Below are 16,537 nucleotides of genomic sequence, written 5' to 3'. Positions count from 1 at the left end.
TGGACACAACAAAGGGGATATTAATAGGGTATTAAAGTATCAACACAAGACAGAACACGAAACAATGGGTATAAATTGGATAAATTTAAATTTAGGAAAGACTTGGGTAAATACTGGTTTGGTAACAGGGTTGTTGATTTGTGGAACCAATTACCGCGTAACGTGGTGGAGGTGGGGTCCCTTGATTGTTTCAAACGCGGGTTGGACATGTATATGAGTGGGATTGGGTGGTTATAGATAGGAGCTGCCTCGTATGGGCCAATAGGCCTTCTGCAGTTTCCTTCGTTCTTATGTTCTTAGGTCTGAGTGGTCTAATAACTGGGCATTCGGTGATGTAGTGTGGGACATCATGCCGCAGTTCCTGCTCACCGAGTTTGCACCGGGAGTGCTCAGGATTGGGAGATCTGTCACCTGCAGCCACCTGCCACAGGTAACGGTAACCCAACCTGATCCTTGCAACCACTGTGTCGCACAGTCTGGTGGAAGTTTTGTGCTGCCCATAGATATAAGTTTTAGATCTGGACAAATCATAGCTTTTTATACTAGTGCTTTCAGGTCGTTGGGAGTCAGTAATTTATTTCCTATCAGACCTGAGTGTTTGGAACAATATAGTTTTGACAGTAGAGATGGGGATTCCTAGACCTAATTCAACTTTATCTTTATTACACGCTAATTTGGCTGCAGAATCTGTCTCATTATAATGTGTTATATTTATGTGTGATGGTATCCATACAAAGGAGATTCGAAACCATTTATTCTGTGCACCGATTAGCTCATTTATAATTGGTAGTATAAGGTTCTTGCGGTCGATCTTCCAGAAGTTTTTGACTGCTTGATGTTCCTACGTTACGTTCAAATGAAGTAATCTAGGAACTATGCCAGCCACATTTCAATATGTGTGGTGGGTCTTTATTAGGCCCCACCCAGTATTTAATAGGGCCAGTAGAACTGACCCTGACCAGCCTTTGTCCGTGCAATAACGCCAGACCAATCACCCTGCAAAGCTGGGTGAGACTAGTCTCTGGGCTTCAAATATGAATAAACAGAAAAACAGAAAGACATACTCAACGTAATGACAGACAATCCAGTCCACTCCATACAAGGTATCCCCCCCCCCCCTCACGTTCCATCACTACCACTTAGAGTACGTATTGTTATGTTTGTACATAACTGTACACCTTCCCTCTGCTTCTAAATATGCTGAAAGTACCTTGGCGAAATGCGTCAGCCTCATTATAAGTGAAGATGAATTTTAAAGAATAATATTGTCAATATTCCTCACAAGTAATTTATTCAACGAATATAGATATTAGTTATGCTAGAATTATTAATCAGAAATATTTGGAATGTGCATATCTCTTCTAATTTGGAATGTGCTAAAATCTCTTTCCAGGCAATTAACAATGCATAAGCAACAGGGCTCCATCAAGGAACATATAATCTCTTCCCACAACCAGACCATCACCAGAGAAGTCTTAACGAACAAAACAGAAATCATCGATAGATACAGCGATAGCAGGCGGCTTGACATCACCGAGGCACTACACATCAAAAAGTCAACACCAGCAAACAACAACCAATTAATGCACAACTATATTATACCCACTTCAAGATTCCGAACGAATATACAAGCATCAAGAGGAAGTATGGGCCAATAGACCCTTTGCAGTTACTTCCATTCTTCCCTCTCATTTATCCAATTAATACCCAATGTTCCGTGGTCTGTCTTTTGATGGTCAAAAGTTTGTTCACCTCATCCGAAACTGTTGCAACATATCACCTTACCCAAATGCGAGTAAATAAGACAAGCTGTTTAAGTATTAGAATAAGTAAAACTCTGTTTAGTGTTTTTAGGTTACAGTTGTGTGTGTGTGTAAACTGAAGTCTTTGAAAATGTAATAAGTTATTACGAAACGCGTTCAAGCGTCGCGTCAGACTAGAAATGAAATTGAATTTTGGAGAATTGATTTTTCAATTACCTTCGAAAGTAAAAAGAAACAAGAAATATTGAGAAAATTCGTATTAGAACTATTAATTTTACTTTTTCGGTCATATTTAACAACATGTTTTCAAGAAAGACAGCTACCAAAATATACTAATATATATATATATATATATATATATATATATATATATATATATATATATATATATATATATATATATATATATATATATATATATGTTTTGTAACCTTTAAATACTCAATAAAGGAAAAAAAAAAAAAAAAGGGCAGGGGGTGGTAGGAGAAAAGCACACAGAAACTGTATTGGAGGGGACCCACATTCCCTCCAATGCGTTATGTGTGGTTTCCTCCGAGGTTATGGGTCCCCCTTCTTCCAGCCAGAGGTGGTACTCCCTTCCCTATTAAAAAAAAAAAAAAAAAAAAATATATATATATATATATATTTATATCAACAACACCACTGTTGATTGCTGGTCAACACCAGCAATCAACAGCCAATTAATGCACAACTATATTCTACCCACCTCACGACTTCGCTCCAGTATAGAAGCATCAAGAAATATGGACCAATAGGCTTTCTACAAACACTTCTATTCAATACCCATTGTTTCGTGTTCTGTCTTGTGTTGATGAAATTAATACCCTATTAATGCCACCTCTTGTTCTGTCTTGTGTTGATGAAATTAATACCCTATATATATATATATATATATATATATATATTAGTATATTTTGGTAGCAGTCTTTCCTGTAGACATATTTTATTAAATATGACCGAAAAAGTAAGATTAATAATTCTAACACGAATTTTCTCAATCTTTCGTACATTATGCTTCACTGTTGGAGGTAAATCAAAAATCACTTCTCCAAAATTCATTTTTATTTCTAGTCTGACGCGACACGGGCGCGTTTCGTAAAACTTATTACATTTTCAAAGACTTCACAAATACACAACTGATTAGAACTTGCGTTTCCCTGATTTTATATCTACATTTGAGTGAGGTGGGAAGGGTGATGTGGCATTACATTTGAGTAAGGTGGGAAGGATGATGTGGCATTAGAGGATATTAATAGGGTATTAAAAGTATCAACACAAGACAGAACACGAAACAATGGATATTGAATAGAAGTGTTTGTAGAAAGCCTATTGGTCCATATTTCTTGATGCTTCTATATTGGAGCGGAGTCTTGAGGTGGGTAGAATATAGTTGTGCAATAATTGGCTGTTGATTGCTGGTGTTGACTTCTTGATGTGTAGTGCCTCGCAAACGTCGAGCCGCCTGCTATCGCTGTATCTATCGATGATTTCTGTGTTGTTTACTAGGATTTCTCTGGCGATGGTTTGGTTATGGGAAGAGATTACATGTTCCTTAATGGAGCCCTGTTGTTTATGCATCGTTAAACGCCTAGAAAGAGATGTTGTTGTCTTGCCTATATACTGGGTTTTTTGGAGCTTACAGTCCCCAAGTGGGCATTTGAAGGCATAGACGACGTTAGTCTCTTTTAAAGCGTTCTGTTTCGTGTCTGGAGAGTTTCTCATGAGTAGGCTGGCCGTTTTTCTGGTTTTATAGTAAATCGTCAGTTGTATCCTCTGATTTTTGTCTGTAGGGATAACGTTTCTATTAACAATATCTTTCAGGACCCTTTCCTCTGTTTTATGAGCTGTGGAAAAGAAGTTCCTGTAAAATAGTCTAATAGGGGGTATAGGTGTTGTGTTAGTTGTCTCTTCGGAGGTTGCATGGCTTTTCACTTTCCTTCTTATGATGTCTTCGATGAAACCATTGGAGAAGCCGTTATTGACTAGAACCTGCCTTACCCTACAGAGTTCTTGTCGAGGTGAACAACACCTCGACATCCTCACAGACCAACATCACCTCAGCACTGAAACAAGGATTATCAAGAAACTAACAACATTATATGGAGGACCTATGGCAATTCCACGACCAAGAGATGGCTTCCTGAACCTTGCAGGAATTAACCTCACTGAGGACCAAGTCACTCTCCTAAATCTGGGCATAAACTGTCATGTTATGTCCAGACCGAGTGAAATGGCCCGGAAAGTGGAGTTGGAAATTCTGTTGGACGACATATTCGACCTCGAGACACAAAAGAAGGTCACTACCAAAGATACCTTACAAGCAGAACTTATTGCAGAAGGAGGAAAGAATCGAGGCAACTACAGAAGCACCATACTGTCCCCCGAGCTTAGAGCGGCAGCTAAAAGCCTTCGTGAGAACAAGGAGATAGTTGTCAGGAGAGGTGACAAGTCGCCAATATATGTCATTCTTAAAAAAGACGAATATCTGGCGAAAATGAACATCATACTCTCTGACCAAACTAAGTTCCAAAGGGTAACGAAGGACACTACAGCCGAATTAAAAGCAAAGGTCAACAAACTGATCGAAACTGTGAACGCCAAGAAATCCGGACTCCACCTGCCAAAGATCATTGGGGAATATAAACCTGGATATGCGTATGGAAATGTCAAGACGCACAAGCCTGGAAACCCACTTCGGCCAATCATTAGCCAGATACCCACACCCACGTACAGATTGGCGAAGCGACTCAACGGCCTGCTGACTCCTTATGTTCCTTGCGCCTTCAGCCTGAAGTCTCCAAAGGAATTTGTGGACTTACTGCGGGGCGCACGGGCCACAGGGATAAGAGCCTCGTTGGACGTAGAATCGCTGTTTACCAACGTACCTGTGGACGAGACAATCGGAATGATAGCCGACAGAGTGTATCGTGATCCAGCCTGTACTCCTCTTGACATGCCAGAAAGTATTCTGAGGAAACTACTCCAAGCTTGTACTAAAGAGGCACCCTTCTTGAGCCCGGATGGGCACATGTATAAGCAAGTAGATGGGGTCGCTATGGGTTCTCCCCTAGGTGTCCTGTTTGCAAACTTCTACATGGGTACCATCGAGCAAAAAGTCTTAGTCGACATGAACTTGAAACCGGCCATATACTGCAGGTATGTTGACGACATTTTTACACAGGTACCTGATGTCAGACATCTGCAGGAGCTGAAGGAGGCATTTGAGCAGAGTTCCGTGCTGCGTTTCACTTACGAGACGGAAAAGGATGGGAAGCTGCCTTTTCTAGATGTAACAGTCATGGAAAAGGGCGGAGGTTTCCACACTGCAGTCTACACAAAGGAAACAAACATAGGAATGTGCCTAAATGCCAACAGCGACTGCCCTGACAGGTACAAGAGGAGTGTTGTTAACGCATACGTCGACCGTGCTCTCAGCCACAGCTCAGAATGGAAGCAAGTCGACGAAGAACTCTGTAGGGTAAGGCAGGTTCTAGTCAATAACGGCTTCTCCAATGGTTTCATCGAAGACATCATAAGAAGGAAAGTGAAAAGCCATGCAACCTCCGAAGAGACAACTAACACAACACCTATACCCCCTATTAGACTATTTTACAGGAACTTCTTTTCCACAGCTCATAAAACAGAGGAAAGGGTCCTGAAAGATATTGTTAATAGAAACGTTATCCCTACAGACAAAAATCAGAGGATACAACTGACGATTTACTATAAAACCAGAAAAACGGCCAGCCTACTCATGAGAAACTCTCCAGACACGAAACAGAACGCTTTAAAAGAGACTAACGCCGTCTATGCCTTCAAATGCCCACTTGGGGACTGTAAGCTCCAAAAAACCCAGTATATAGGCAAGACAACAACATCTCTTTCTAGGCGTTTAACGATGCATAAACAACAGGGCTCCATTAAGGAACATGTAATCTCTTCCCATAACCAAACCATCGCCAGAGAAATCCTAGTAAACAACACAGAAATCATCGATAGATACAGCGATAGCAGGCGGCTCGACGTTTGCGAGGCACTACACATCAAGAAGTCAACACCAGCAATCAACAGCCAATTATTGCACAACTATATTCTACCCACCTCAAGACTCCGCTCCAATATAGAAGCATCAAGAAATATGGACCAATAGGCTTTCTACAAACACTTCTATTCAATATCCATTGTTTCGTGTTCTGTCTTGTGTTGATACTTTTAATACCCTATTAATATCCTCTAATGCCACATCATCCTTCCCACCTTACTCAAATGTAATGCCACATCACCCTTCCCACCTCACTCAAATGTAGATATAAAATCAGGGAAACGCAAGTTCTAATCAGTTGTGTATTTGTGAAGTCTTTGAAAATGTAATAAGTTTTACGAAACGCGCCCGTGTCGCGTCAGACTAGAAATAAAAATGAATTTTGGAGAAGTGATTTTTGATTTACCTCCAACAGTGAAGCATAATGTACGAAAGATTGAGAAAATTCGTGTTAGAATTATTAATCTTACTTTTTCGGTCATATTTAATAAAATATATATATATATATATATATATATATATATATATATATATATATATATATATATATATATATATATATATATATATATATATATATATTAGTATATTTTGGTAGCAGTCTTTCCTGTAGTAGTTTCCTGTTTGGAAGCAGTCTTTCCTGTTTCGTGTTCTGTCTTGTGTTGATGAAATTAATACCCTATTAATACTCTTGTTCTGTCTTGTGTTGATGAAATTAATACCCTATTAATACCACATCTTGTTCTGTCTTGTGTTAAGGCCCCTCACTCCGGGAGGGGCCTCCGCCGTCGGGAGCTCTCAGTCACCTGCCAGCGCTCAGAGGGGACGGACGTCGCTCCATGTTTCTCCCTCTCCACTCTTATTTTAGGCTTTCTGCCTTATCAAAACATGTCTAACATATAAATAAACATTGCTACTGTCGCTGGGTCCATGACCAACTACAAGCAATCACTATGAACTGGCTTAAATCGTGCTTACCACAGATTGTCTAGTCGAGGGCGCTCCTCCCTCTGACGGAGCTTGCTCAGGGCGCTGCCACGGCCCACGATAATGCCTCTGGGCGGTTTAATAAACACTCCTCGTCGCCCAGGACTTGAGACCACACCTCCACAGCTGGTACGTCTGCACACTTCTCTTCTCTTCGAGATATATCACTAGGGTTTCCTTTCTGACGGGAGCTCAACAGAGCGCGGCTTTTCCCCTGCGATGTCTGGCCTCAAGTGAGGTCAAAGCCCTCCAGAGGCGAGCCTCACGCCTCCAGCAAAATGTCCACATCTCCTAGCCAGTCATTTATCTGTTTTCTTCTTCACTGCCCATAATCTTAAATTGTTCATCATATCCAACCAGCTATTTTACATCTGTGTTATCGCCTCTATATATCCTAGACCTTCTGGTTAGGTCAGGCTTGCTGAATAACTCTCAAGGGGGAAGACTCGTTTCTCCTGCAGGCTGAGATCATAACACTCCCCTCCCCTTATTTTTGAGAGTTATTCCAGTGGCAAAGCTCGGGATAATACATCCGCCACCACACTGTCTCGTTCTTCAACCAATATTTTCGACCGGTTGATCTGCTTATGTACTCCCTTAGGAGTCTACAATTAGTTCGTTGCTCCTTGTAACATCTGGCTCACAACTCGCCAGAAACATGATCCTCTCACAAACGATCTGGCTCCTCTTGCACCTCTTGGCTAGGCTGTCCTCCTTGGACGCCTGCACTCCATCGGTCCAATCTACTTACTGTTTCCACCCTCCGTTTCCTCGTCTTCTTCTCTTTACGTCCAGAGTCAGACATCTAGTTTCTGTACCTCCTCTGTCGTCTTCACACTACCATCTACTGCCATTATACTTCCGTCTCCTGTCATCATACTTCACTCCCTTGTCTTCACCGACGATCCTCCCTTTCGTCTTCTTATTTATCCGAGACCTCATCCTGTTTGACTTCCATCGAGTTCTCGGCTTTCGTCTACTCCTCCATGCTTGTATCATCATCCTCTTCCCACACTTCTCACTTCTATACAACTCCATTTCTTCTCCTTCAACTCTTCTTCGTTCCCTTAAAGTTTCTTCGAGCACTGTACTACATCCAACAGCACTCGACCGTACATGTCGCTTTACCTCTCCTAGAGTGCTCATAAGCCTCTCTCCACACATACTGACTCTTCTCCTTTCATTTTCTCGGCTATTACTCTTCTTCACTATCTCTCCTCCACGTTTTCCGTGAAACATGTCAACTCTTGACATCTCCCACAACTTAACTCCACTATCCATATGCCTCTGTGCTCGTTGACAACTTGACGCTCTACTCCCGTCCTCAGTCTGTCCACATCCTTTCTCATTTCTACTCAGCACAGTTGCATTCGCCTTCCGACTCTTAATTTCAGCGGACTGGGCTCTGTTCAGGTTCGCTCTCTTTACATGATTCTTCTTCGGCTGGGTCATCTTCACTTTTGACCTCACCGAGACTTCATTTTCCTGGGCTGGACCTTCATCAAACAGCCATGCTATATCTACATCGATATCTTCTACCGGTTTAATCGACACTGTCTCATCTTCTCCAGCGTCTTCCTTGTCGGCCACCTCTGTCTTCATCACTACCGAGACAGGGTACTCAATGGCTTGGTGGTCTCCTGACTCATCTCCTCGGATGTCAGTCAGGTTCACACTCTCAGGTGTCCCACCCGTGCCATGGCCTCCTGGGCACTCCTCTGGCACAGTCTCCACCATGACTCTTGGCAACACCTTTCTCCCGCACAAGTCATTCCCCAGGATCACTTGGACTCCTGGAACAGGTATGTCGGGGCATACCCCCAACATCATCTCTGCCGACACATATTCCGACCTTAGCTGGACAGTACAAACGGGCATGTCACTCTCAGACAACAACCCATATACTCTCATCTTACTCCTGCCAGCTAACCGTCGAACATTCCCAATCAGGCTTCTCGTAATCAAGCTCTGATTAGCTCCGGTATCTCTTAAGATACCAACTTCTACCTCAGGATGGCCTCCTATACTGATCCAACCTTTGCTCATGAACGGCCTATACCTCTCGTTCACTAAGTTCACCTTCTGTGGTTTGTCTTGGAACACATTAGTATATCTACTTCGGGGGTCACACATGGCCAGGGTCACAACTCTTTTGCCCTGCCGACAATCTCGCATCACGTGACCCAATCCGTTACAATTGTAACACCTCACCTGGGAAAAGTCTCTTCAATATGTACCAGAGTGGCTCTGACTTTGTCCACTCGCATGAGAGTTCCTCGGGCCAGGCACACTACCTGCACTCTGTGGGGCTTTACTGGGCTCTTGACTTCCTGGATAATGATCAGTTTCTCGTTTAGCTCCTCCATCTTCACTTTCAGACGAAGTGCGCGACCTACTCTTCTGAGTTTTAGGGTACTTACTTTTATCTGCCCATTTATAAAAATTCTTTTCACCCCAGACTCTTCTGGGTCTTTCATAATTTCTTCCTCCCCAGACTCCACTAGGTCTGCTATTGCTGCGTCTCACCTCATTCTTCACTCTGTTCTCCCTCAAGCTCTTATATGCTTCGGTAATCATATCCGCCCTATCTGCGGCATCTTTCACCTCCTTTATCCCTGCTTCTTGGATCTTGAACTTTGTTTCGGGATGCATCATCTCCAAGAACTTCTCCATGACCATCAGTTGCTTCAGGTCAGCGTAAGATCCAACTCCAGCAGCCTCAATCCACTTTTGGAATCGTCTTTCCAGATCCCTTGCTGTCTCAGCAAACGTACATGCTCCAACTTTGATCATTTCTCTGAAGCGCTTCCTATAAGCTTCTGGGGTTAACTGAAACGAGCGCAATATGCTGCTCTTTACCGTGGCATAATCCTGGCACTCTTCCAGTGACAATTGGGTGTATGCCTCCCTGGCTGCACCGGTCAATCTTAACTGGACCAACTGGGCCCATTCCTCCTGTGGCCACTCCTTGATGCTGGCTACTTTTTCAAAATGCTCGAAGAAGCTCTCTGCCTCTTCGGGAACAAACAAGGGAATGTCCTTCTCCCTAATCCTAACATCTGGTGAGTGTGATACCGGGGCGGTGCCCTCTGGCAACCCATGTTCAATCCTTTGCTCAGCCAAGGTTCTGTTCGCTTCATTTGTTTGGTTCTCTCTTTTTCTTTTTCGACCTGGGCTTTTTCTTTTTCCACCTCTAGTCTTGCTTTCTCCTTTTCTATTTCCAGTCTAGTTTTCTCTTTTTCTTTCTCGGCTTCATTTTTTATCTGGAGTTCTAATTTCAGCTTTTCCAGCTGGAACTGTCTCTCCTTGTCCTCTCGTTGTTGCTGCATCTGGAGCTCTAACTGGAATCTCTCCAAGCTCCTATTTCGGCTACTCCTGCTACTGCAGCTACTCTTGCTGCTCCTACTTGATCCCTGGGATCTCACTTCATCCAGCCCATCATCCTCCTTTCCACTTTCAGCTCCTTTCTGGGCTCCTTGTTCTACCACTTCATTTTTGGCTCTTAACTGCCTCAGGGTCTCATCCTTCATCCCAGCTACTTTAGATGCTTTCAACCTAATGCCACATTTTTCTGCTATTTGTTTCAATTGATCCCTCGTGCAACCTTCCAAGTCCTCAGGCTTGCCTGACTCCACAAACGCTTGCACCTTATCCATCTTGTCCTGTGAGTCTTCCCAAGAGAGAAAATATACACCTGCAGTCACACAGTGTATCTATTCCAGCAAGGGGTATACAAATCCACTCTTGGACAGGGTGTGGGTGTGTCAGTTCACTCTCCCGGACACAGGCCCCCAATTTATTATAGTGTAGGTTGGTGTTGTTGTCGTCGTTGATCCTTCTCTACGGACAACCCAACCCACAACTCGCTTATGAGTGCTTATACCTCTCTAGGAGATCACCCTTGGGCGCTTCTGGCTCTTGGAGAGGGGTTCAACGTCACACGTTTAGGGGATGCGGCTCCAACACTCAGCCTCGTTGTCACGTGCACACACCCACTCGAGCCGCTGTGACTCCCCACTCTCTCCTTATGTGATATGATCTCCTCAATCCCCTTTTGACTTATTAGTATTACCTTCAACCCTGTCCACAGCAGTGGTTCTTGGTTCTTTCTCTCTCTCTCTTCTTCTGTACTCAAGAGAATATATCTATAAACATGTACAAGGAAAATCAGCATTGAATGCAATAACATATATATATATATCAGTATAAATGTTCCTTGATACACAACAATGATCAATCGATCACTCTATCATTCCTAGAACACATACATCTGTAGGTAATCCAGCCTACGACTGGAACTCTAAACTTCAGTATAAAACACTCCTTGACATAAGAATGCAAACAATCACTCACCTCTCATTGCGTCTTGCACGCTAATGACAAACAAACACTATCACTTCCTTACAAGTAATCCACCAGATCTTCCCTTCCACCTCTAGAAGTTCACTACCCTGATCTTTTGGTTCTTCTGGGCTTAACTACCAGGATCCTCTGCAGCTCCTCCAGGCTGCTACCATGAAGTTTTCCTTGAGCAACTACGGTGCTTCACCCTTCTGCTAGGGTCCTCCACAGCTCTCCTGGCTGCTACACCATGAAGTTTCCTCGAGCAATTATGGTGCTTCACCACCTCTACAGAAGCACGTGACACTCCTCTTCACTGCTTCTCCTCACAGCTTGAGGTCCTCTGCTCCACTACCTTGGAGTCTCATTAATTCATCTGTTCTGGCTTCGAAGTTCTCAGCAACTTCTTCCCCAAAGACAAACCTGCAACCCATCGACACTCCAATAAAAATGTTTCCCCTTTAACACATAAACAAAAATAATCACACAATATGTTTGCCTCGAACCTCTATCTGTCCTCTACATACTGTGAGAGTGGACTCCCCCGTTGGGCGGGTCCATGCTCCATGTTGCCCGGTGGGTCTCACTCACTCCGGGAGGGGCCTCCGCCGTCGGGAGCTCTCAGTCACCTGCCAGCGCTCAGAGGGGACGGACGTCGCTCCATGTTTCTCCCTCTCCACTCTTATTTTAGGCTTTCTGCCTTATCAAAACATGTCTAACATATAAATAAACATTGCTACTGTCGCTGGGTACATGACCAACTACAAGCAATCACTATGAACTGGCTTAAATCGTGCTTACCACAGATTGTCTAGTCGAGGGCGCTCCTCCCTCTGACGGAGCTTGCTCAGGGCGCTGCCACGGCCCACGATAATGCCTCTGGGCGGTTTAATAAACACTCCTCGTCGCCCAGGACTTGAGACCACACCTCCACAGCTGGTACGTCTGCACACTTCTCTTCTCTTCGAGATATATCACTAGGGTTTCCTTTCTGACGGGAGCTCAACAGAGCGCGGCTTTTCCCCTGCGATGTCTGGCCTCAAGTGAGGTCAAAGCCCTCCAGAGGCGAGCCTCACGCCTCCAGCAAAATGTCCACATCTCCTAGCCAGTCATTTATCTGTTTTCTTCTTCACTGCCCATAATCTTAAATTGTTCATCATATCCAACCAGCTATTTTACATCTGTGTTATCGCCTCTATATATCCTAGACCTTCTGGTTAGGTCAGGCTTGCTGAATAACTCTCAAGGGGGAAGACTCGTTTCTCCTGCAGGCTGAGATCATAACACTCCCCTCCCCTTATTTTTGAGAGTTATTCCAGTGGCAAAGCTCGGGATAATACATCCGCCACCACACTGTCTCGTTCTTCAACCAATATTTTCGACCGGTTGATCTGCTTATGTACTCCCTTAGGAGTCTACAATTAGTTCGTTGCTCCTTGTAACATCTGGCTCACAACTCGCCAGAAACATGATCCTCTCACAAACGATCTGGCTCCTCTTGCACCTTTTGGCTAGGCTGTCCTCCTTGGACGCCTGCACTCCATCGGTCCAATCTACTTACTGTTTCCACCCTCCGTTTCCTCGTCTTCTTCTCTTTACGTCCAGAGTCAGACATCTAGTTTCTGTACCTCCTCTGTCGTCTTCACACTACCATCTACTGCCATTATACTTCCGTCTCCTGTCATCATACTTCACTCCCTTGTCTTCACCGACGATCCTCCCTTTCGTCTTCTTATTTATCCGAGACCTCATCCTGTTTGACTTCCATCGAGTTCTCGGCTTTCGTCTACTCCTCCATGCTTGTATCATCATCCTCTTCCCACACTTCTCACTTCTATACAACTCCATTTCTTCTCCTTCAACTCTTCTTCGTTCCCTTAAAGTTTCTTCGAGCACTGTACTACATCCAACAGCACTCGACCGTACATGTCGCTTTACCTCTCCTAGAGTGCTCATAAGCCTCTCTCCACACATACTGACTCTTCTCCTTTCATTTTCTCGGCTATTACTCTTCTTCACTATCTCTCCTCCACGTTTTCCGTGAAACATGTCAACTCTTGACATCTCCCACAACTTAACTCCACTACCCATATGCCTCTGTGCTCGTTGACAACTTGACGCTCTACTCCCGTCCTCAGTCTGTCCACATCCTTTCTCATTTCTACTCAGCACAGTTGCATTCGCCTTCCGACTCTTAATTTCAGCGGACTGGGCTCTGTTCAGGTTCGCTCTCTTTACATGATTCTTCTTCGGCTGGGTCATCTTCACTTTTGACCTCACCGAGACTTCATTTTCCTGGGCTGGACCTTCATCAAACAGCCATGCTATATCTACATCGATATCTTCTACCGGTTTAATCGACACTGTCTCATCTTCTCCAGCGTCTTCCTTGTCGGCCACCTCTGTCTTCATCACTACCGAGACAGGGTACTCAATGGCTTGGTGGTCTCCTGACTCATCTCCTCGGATGTCAGTCAGGTTCACACTCTCAGGTGTCCCACCCGTGCCATGGCCTCCTGGGCACTCCTCTGGCACAGTCTCCACCATGACTCTTGGCAACACCTTTCTCCCGCACAAGTCATTCCCCAGGATCACTTGGACTCCTGGAACAGGTATGTCGGGGCATACCCCCAACATCATCTCTGCCGACACATATTCCGACCTTAGCTGGACAGTACAAACGGGCATGTCACTCTCAGACAACAACCCATATACTCTCATCTTACTCCTGCCAGCTAACCGTCGAACATTCCCAATCAGGCTTCTCGTAATCAAGCTCTGATTAGCTCCGGTATCTCTTAAGATACCAACTTCTACCTCAGGATGGCCTCCTATACTGATCCAACCTTTGCTCATGAACGGCCTATACCTCTCGTTCACTAAGTTCACCTTCTGTGGTTTGTCTTTGAACACATTAGTATATCTACTTCGGGGGTCACACATGGCCAGGGTCACAACTCTTTTGCCCTGCCGACAATCTCGCATCACGTGACCCAATCCGTTACAATTGTAACACCTCACCTGGGAAAAGTCTCTTCAATATGTACCAGAGTGGCTCTGACTTTGTCCACTCGCATGAGAGTTCCTCGGGCCAGGCACACTACCTGCACTCTGTGGGGCTTTACTGGGCTCTTGACTTCCTGGATAATGATCAGTTTCTCGTTTAGCTCCTCCATCTTCACTTTCAGACGAAGTGCGCGATCTACTCTTCTGAGTTTTAGGGTACTTACTTTTATCTGCCCATTTATAAAAATTCTTTTCACCCCAGACTCTTCTGGGTCTTTCATAATTTCTTCCTCCCCAGACTCCACTAGGTCTGCTATTGCTGCGTCTCACCTCATTCTTCACTCTGTTCTCCCTCAAGCTCTTATATGCTTCGGTAATCATATCCGCCCTATCTGCGGCATCTTTCACCTCCTTTATCCCTGCTTCTTGGATCTTGAACTTTGTTTCGGGATGCATCATCTCCAAGAACTTCTCCATGACCATCAGTTGCTTCAGGTCAGCGTAAGATCCAACTCCAGCAGCCTCAATCCACTTTTGGAATCGTCTTTCCAGATCCCTTGCTGTCTCAGCAAACGTACATGCTCCAACTTTGATCATTTCTCTGAAGCGCTTCCTATAAGCTTCTGGGGTTAACTGAAACGAGCGCAATATGCTGCTCTTTACCGTGGCATAATCCTGGCACTCTTCCAGTGACAATTGGGTGTATGCCTCCCTGGCTGCACCGGTCAATCTTAACTGGACCAACTGGGCCCATTCCTCCTGTGGCCACTCCTTGATGCTGGCTACTTTTTCAAAATGCTCGAAGAAGCTCTCTGCCTCTTCGGGAACAAACAAGGGAATGTCCTTCTCCCTAATCCTAACATCTGGTGAGTGTGATACCGGGGCGGTGCCCTCTGGCAACCCATGTTCAATCCTTTGCTCAGCCAAGGTTCTGTTCGCTTCATTTGTTTGGTTCTCTCTTTTTCTTTTTCGACCTGGGCTTTTTCTTTTTCCACCTCTAGTCTTGCTTTCTCCTTTTCTATTTCCAGTCTAGTTTTCTCTTTTTCTTTCTCGGCTTCATTTTTTATCTGGAGTTCTAATTTCAGCTTTTCCAGCTGGAACTGTCTCTCCTTGTCCTCTCGTTGTTGCTGCATCTGGAGCTCTAACTGGAATCTCTCCAAGCTCCTATTTCGGCTACTCCTGCTACTGCAGCTACTCTTGCTGCTCCTACTTGATCCCTGGGATCTCACTTCATCCAGCCCATCATCCTCCTTTCCACTTTCAGCTCCTTTCTGGGCTCCTTGTTCTACCACTTCATTTTTGGCTCTTAACTGCCTCAGGGTCTCATCCTTCATCCCAGCTACTTTAGATGCTTTCAACCTAATGCCACATTTTTCTGCTATTTGTTTCAATTGATCCCTCGTGCAACCTTCCAAGTCCTCAGGCTTGCCTGACTCCACAAACGCTTGCACCTTATCCATCTTGTCCTGTGAGTCTTCCCAAGAGAGAAAATATACACCTGCAGTCACACAGTGTATCTATTCCAGCAAGGGGTATACAAATCCACTCTTGGACAGGGTGTGGGTGTGTCAGTTCACTCTCCCGGACACAGGCCCCCAATTTATTATAGTGTAGGTTGGTGTTGTTGTCGTCGTTGATCCTTCTCTACGGACAACCCAACCCACAACTCGCTTATGAGTGCTTATACCTCTCTAGGAGATCACCCTTGGGCGCTTCTGGCTCTTGGAGAGGGGTTCAACGTCACACGTTTAGGGGATGCGGCTCCAACACTCAGCCTCGTTGTCACGTGCACACACCCACTCAAGCCGCTGTGGCTCCCCTCTCTCTCCTTATGTGATATGATCTCCTCAATCCCCTTTTGACTTATTAGTATTACCTTCAACCCTGTCCACAGCAGTGGTTTTTGGTTCTTTCTCTCTCTCTCCTTCTGTACTATTTCATGGGAAGCCTCACTAGGACAAGGTCAAATGCCAGCAAATTGGAATACATTTACTGGACAGAGCACATACACAATACATATACACATATAATAATAATGAATCCTATACTCTATACTATTACCATCAGGGTGCACTCCAACACCATCAGAACTCTATTATCAGTTTATCAAGTGGTATCCTATCTTCTGATTCCCCACCTGATACTGTCTACCTCTTCAAGTAGATCAATATACATATTGATTATATATAGTATAAGACAATAGTAGATTGTCTTATACTACAATGTTGCACGATCAACAAGAGAATATATCTATAAACATGTACAAGGAAAATCAGCATTGAATGCAATAACATATATCAGTATAAATGTTCCTTGATACACAACAATGATCAATCGATCACTCTATCATTCCTAGAACACATACATCTGTAGGTAA

General features: G+C 44.3%; 1 protein-coding gene across 1 annotated transcript in view; it reads left to right on the top strand.

The window, feature by feature from the left end:
- Positions 1-349: 349 nt before the first annotated feature.
- The window catches only part of LOC138358982 (neurofilament heavy polypeptide-like), a 72,955-nt gene continuing 56,767 nt past the window's right edge, over positions 350-16,537 (top strand). The window contains exon 1 of the mRNA XM_069317471.1: positions 350-430. Within this exon, the coding sequence (XP_069173572.1) occupies positions 350-430 (81 nt within the window). The remainder of the gene's footprint in view (positions 431-16,537) is intronic.

Source organism: Procambarus clarkii, chromosome 88 (assembly GCF_040958095.1).
Source record: "Procambarus clarkii isolate CNS0578487 chromosome 88, FALCON_Pclarkii_2.0, whole genome shotgun sequence".
NCBI lineage: Eukaryota > Metazoa > Arthropoda > Malacostraca > Decapoda > Cambaridae > Procambarus > Procambarus clarkii.
The sequence above is the reverse complement of the archived record's forward strand: the minus strand, read 5'-3'. Positions and strand labels throughout refer to the sequence as shown.